The 5454-nt window shown below is 38.8% G+C and overlaps 1 protein-coding gene across 1 annotated transcript in view; it reads left to right on the plus strand.

Annotated features, from left to right (window-relative positions):
• The window catches only part of BLVRA (biliverdin reductase A), a 46670-nt gene extending 42224 nt beyond the window's left edge, over window positions 1–4446 (plus strand). Inside the window, exons 7-8 of the mRNA XM_044676335.1 lie at window positions 2580–2638; window positions 4010–4446. Coding sequence (XP_044532270.1) covers window positions 2580–2638; window positions 4010–4291 — 341 coding nt within the window. The 3' untranslated portion in view covers window positions 4292–4446. The remainder of the gene's footprint in view (window positions 1–2579; window positions 2639–4009) is intronic.
• Window positions 4447–5454: the final 1008 nt, after the last annotated feature.

A 5454-nucleotide genomic window follows, 5' to 3' on the forward strand; every position in this document is an offset into this window, starting at 1 on the left:
TCTCTCTCTCTCTCTCTCTCTCTTTCTCTCTCTCTCTCTCTCTCTCTCTCTCTCTCTCTCTCTCACACACACACACACACACACACACACACACATATATACACACAGAGGTTACTTCACTCCTTTGGTGAGTGGCTTCCTGCAGACTGTCTTGTTGGAGAAGAAGGAATTGATGGTTGAGAGCAGGGTTCAATTTCTCTGTGCGAGCTCAGAAGGCCCTATTAGTGAAGTGAATCTTTTATGCCTTGGAAAAAACTGTGACTAAGAATGGCTGCACATGAGGATTTTTCTTAAGGAACTTAAGGAAGGGCAAAATGGCAGGTATTTACTGCAGGTGAAGCCAGGCACGTTTGGTACTGAGAAGGGTTCACACAAAAGATCTGGGGGAAACCCCAAAAAGATAAAGAGCTGTTGGCTCATGGGCCAGATTTATTCCTTGGGTCATTTCTATCTATTCTACAGGGATGCCCCCTAACTGTGCCTATGTTTGTGAAAACACAGCATAATTTAAAAAGAAAAAAACCCTTATCTTCCATCTTAGTATCAATATTGTGTCTGGGTTCCAAGGCAAAAGAGCAATAAGGGTTAGTCAATGGGATTTAAATAACTTGCCTGGGGTGACATAGCTGGGAAGTGTCTGAGGCCACGTTTGAAGCCAGGACCTCCCATCTCTAGGCCTGACTCTCAATCCTTTGAGACACCTAGATGCCCCTAAAAGCATGAGATGGCGATGTCACTACACAATATTGTTTCATTGTTTTTTCCTCCCCTTTTTCCTTGTGTTTATTTTTCTGTGTCTGAGTCTGTGCTTATGTACAGCTCTGTGTGTAAATGTCTTCCCCAGGCTCTTTTTCTTTCATTCTACCTCTGTGGGTACTTCTAGTGTCTTGGTCTTTGATTCATTCAGGAACCAGATTTACTTGCTGGACTTTGACATCCTTTTGGCTACAATCACTGAACGTACCCACAATCACCATGGAACGTGAGAAAGGGCAGATGGCTTTTGTCCTAGAATCATGGTACCTTACATGCCTTGCCTTAGGCAGACCTCCTTCCAATTTGGCCTCTCCTGATTAACCTTGTGTCATCACCCAAACCCCAATAGGTAAATTGCCTTTTCTGAGTCATTTCTTCACTGACTTCTTTCTCTTTTCCCTGATCTCTTTTCTCTCATGTACACCTCCAATATCAAATGAGATAATACATGGAAAGTGCTTTGCAAACATCAAGGTGCTATGGAATTGCTAGCTACAATTATTATTGTTATTTGTCAGAACTAAAGAACCCATTAAATTATTTGTTGTGTTTATTAGATATAATAATGTTTTCTGGTTTGCATTTATAATGAATGTAAATGCAACATTTCACTTTTTTTGTGTAAAAAATAATTTTTTTTCCTTATTCATATAATCTATGATTTTTTTTCTTCCTAGCAGTTTAGGGAATTTTGATAGATTAAAAACTACCTCATTCTTGTGAAGAGACCAAGAATCCCTGAGCTCTTTAAATAAGACTCCAGATATAAGAAACAATCAATATTTATCCAAAGGAAGTGATTAGTCTTAGATAATGATTGACTAGTGATTAATAGAACAATAGTAACTATAGAATAATATGACTGGTGGTTAATCAAATAACAATAACTATAGAATAATATGACTAATAGAAGAATAGTAACTATAGAATAATGAGTAATAAAATAATAGTAATTATAGAATAATATGACTAGTGATTAATAGAATAATAGTAACTATAGAATACTATGACTAGTGATTAATAGAATAATAGCAACTATAGAATTATGGCTGGTGGTTAATAGAAAAATGTAAATATAGACTAACATGACTAATAGAATAACAGTAACTATGGAATAATATGACTAGTGATTAGTAGAATAATAGTTGCTATAGAATTATGACATGATTAATAAAATAATAATAACTAGAATGATATGACTAATGATTAATGTAATAATAGCAACTATATTTTATAGGGTTATTAAGCAAATGGAATGTAACACATTTAGCTATTGTTTTTGTAACTTTGTTTCTATAACTTTCCTACAATCCAGCATTTTGCAGTTAGGGTATGGCCCCATTCAGGCAGAGGGTCTGAGTACCCTGTGACTCAGTAATGGGAACGTGAGCATCCTCTAAGCAGAAGGTCTACCAATCATATAAGGCATATCAGAAGGAGGTCTTGACCTAACATATCAGCTTCAGGGCCATCCTAATGAATTAAGACTCACATCCTCAAGAAACTAGTATCCAACCATTATAAGAAAATGTATATCTCATGCATTTGTGAAAACATATCATGGTGTAATGACAGAAATTGTATCCCCCACCCATTGACACAAAATTGTCTCTCTCACCCCTTTAGAAAAACTCTCTCTCTATCTATTATCAGGAAAATATATCCTGACGTGGTATAATTTTAGGGTATATAAGCAAGGGAAAATTCTTTTTCAATTTTCTTTAGGTGTGAGGAAGGCTAATGACCTAGCTTTGCTGAGGGACACCAGTCTCTCTCAATAAACCTGTGATTGGTTGGGAGTTGGACTCCTTGTTTTTTTTCAGAGTGGCTGAAAAATATTTCTCACACCTTTTCTAAAGACCTGATGAACAGTAACATAAATGTAAATTTATACTTGTCTGTTCACGTGCTATATCCAGTAGTAGAATATAAGCCCCTTGAGGGTAGAGGACTGTTTTTCATTTTTTTACCATGTGTCCCCAGATTGTAATACAATGTCATGTACAAAGGAATAGAGAATAGGGACTAGAAGTGTGATTTCATTGTCAAAGGGATCTCTCAGATAAAGAAATTCCTTTCTAATGTAGATTAACACCTTCTCTGAAACTTATCGTTTAAAACTGTGTTGGTGAAGGCGTGGCATATATGCCCCACTGGCATGGAGAGGGCTGCTCTGTTTCCCTTCTCCACTGAACCTGAGAACAATTTTCACATGTCCTGTCTCTCCACCCAGCAGCCAAATGTGAGCACTTCCTCCCTCCATTCTCTGGGGCAATGCTGGGGGCTCCCAGAGGGCTTGAAGTTGAAATTTGGGCACACAATCTCAAAAAAGTTCCCCAATATTGATTGAAAATTTCAGTTACTGAAAGGTTAAGTGATTTGCCCAGAGTCATATGCCACTCTATGTCAAAGGCAGGACTTGAATCCAAGTCTCTATGGCCTCAAAGCCAAGTCTCTATCTATTACACCTTGGCTATCTTGCACATGTTAACTAATTTTTCACTCTTGTCTGACTCTGTGACCCCATTTAGGGTTTTCTCGGCAAAGATACTGGAGTGGTTTTGCCATTTCCTTCTCCAGCTAATTTACAGATGAGGAAACTGAGGCAAACAAGGGTAAATGACTTGCCCAGAGTCACATAGCTAGTGTTTGAAGCCAAATTTGAATTCAGATTTTCCTAACTCCAGGCCTGGCACTATCCACTATGCCATCTAGCTGCCTCACCGTGAACATAGTAGCTAATTAATAAATACTTGTTGGATTAGTTTGGCAAATGGTATCCAAAGGAAAGACATTCCCCAGAATAGAAATCTAAAGTATTTGTTCTCCTATGTCGTTTCTATCCTTTTAGAGTCTTGTAGCTGAAGTAATGAGCATGGAAGAAAAGTTTGAAAAAAGGTTTCTTATTCAGTGAAAAATAAGAGGTTTGGTCATTCCAGGAACACATAAACATAAGAGTTATTCAGTCTTCATCATGACAATGATCTTGTTCTAGGGCTGTGCAGAGATAACACTCAATAAATAACAAATAAATGAACAAATCAATTCTCCCTGAGCATTAAACTTCCTAATAATGTAGCAGCTGACAGGAGTGTCCATCAGGAAGGGTAACTCTGTCCTTGTGAAGGTAGACAGGTAGCAATAAGAGCTAAGCAACCTGAAGTTATAGAGCTATGAGGTCAAGGAAAAAGGAAATAAGCCATAATGATCATGAGTCTGCTGGGCTCCAGTAGTGTGATGCTTCTTATGGCAGTCTAATTCCTTGATTTCTTTCTCTTTGAGGAGGCCACTGACTTGGATCGAAGAAAGAGGTCCGGATCTGAAACGGGAGCGGCATGTGAATTTCCTTTTTGAATCTGGACGCCTGGAAAGTCTCCCTCCTCCAGCTCAGGGAAACAAGAATCTTTTTCTGAGAGACCAACATATATTTGTCAAGAAGCTTTTGGGCCAGATGTCCACAGAGGATATAGCCAAGGAGAAAAAACGCATTTTGCACTGCCTGGAAATTGCCGATAAAATCCAAAAGTACTGCTAACACCCCAAAAAGAAGAGTTCATGGGAGAAGAAGAGGGGGCAGTGTAACACCTCCAAGAATGGATTTCAGAGTTCTTGGCATGGTCTTAGAAAATAGTACTGGGATGGTGGCGGCGTTTCATTTTCCCTATTAAAGAGGTCTGCTTAAGGATGTCATGGTTTTGCTTTTGGTCATCAGTCTTGGGCTCAATGGGCAAATAGAATTAAGTGCCATACCAGATCACACTGTCCTGATCATACCACATCTCCAATTTGGGTTCTTCTTCTATATTCTCCCTTTTAGGAAAGACATTAGAAGGCTGGAAGGCATCTAGACTAGGTTTACAACCAAGATCATGAGGGGTATTCAAAACCAGGTCATAAAGGAATAAATTGAAGAAACTGACAGAATTTATCTTAGAGATAAGGACACTTTAGGTAGGAATGGGAGCAGGAGGCTGTGAATATAGAAAGTCTGGAATCAAATATATTCCATGGTGGAAGTGACTTGCCCAGGAAGTTTAGTCTTCCTAACTTCAAATCTGGTACTCTATCCACTGTGCCACCTCGCTGTCTCCAAAAGTGGTCCAACCACCATCTTTTCCATCTCTAGATCTATGTACTTATGAATCCATTACTTCCTGGACGTAAGTGGCAGAAGGAAAGGTCCTAAATATTTATAGCAGTCTTATGGTGGAGACAACACGCAAGCAACTGTGAATGAACATATCATAAACAAGATAAAATGGAGACAATCTCAGAGGGAAATAAAATTAAGAAGGATGGGGGAAAGCTACACAGAAAGTGAGATTTTATTTTTTATTTTTTTGAAAGTGAGACTTTAGATCAGTGATTCCCAAAGTGGGCTCTACGGCCCCCTGGTGAGTGCTGCAGCGATCCAGGAGAGCAGTGATGGCCACAGGTGCATTTATCTTTCCTATTAATTGCTATTAAAAATTTTAAAAATTAATTTCCAGGGGGCTAAGTAATATTTTTTCTGGAAAGGGAGCGGTAGGCCAAAAAAGTTTGGGAACCACTGCTTTAGATGAAGCTAAGAGAAACCAAGAGAGCAGAACAAAGAAGTAGAAATAAGAATGGAGAGTGTACCAGGTATGGGGGACAGCCAGTAAAAATGCCTGGAGGGGGCAGTTAGGTTACTCATTGCGCTGAAAGCCAAGCCTAGAG

The sequence above is a fragment of the Gracilinanus agilis genome, chromosome 1, assembly GCF_016433145.1.
Source record: "Gracilinanus agilis isolate LMUSP501 chromosome 1, AgileGrace, whole genome shotgun sequence".
NCBI classification, from domain to species: domain Eukaryota; kingdom Metazoa; phylum Chordata; class Mammalia; order Didelphimorphia; family Didelphidae; genus Gracilinanus; species Gracilinanus agilis.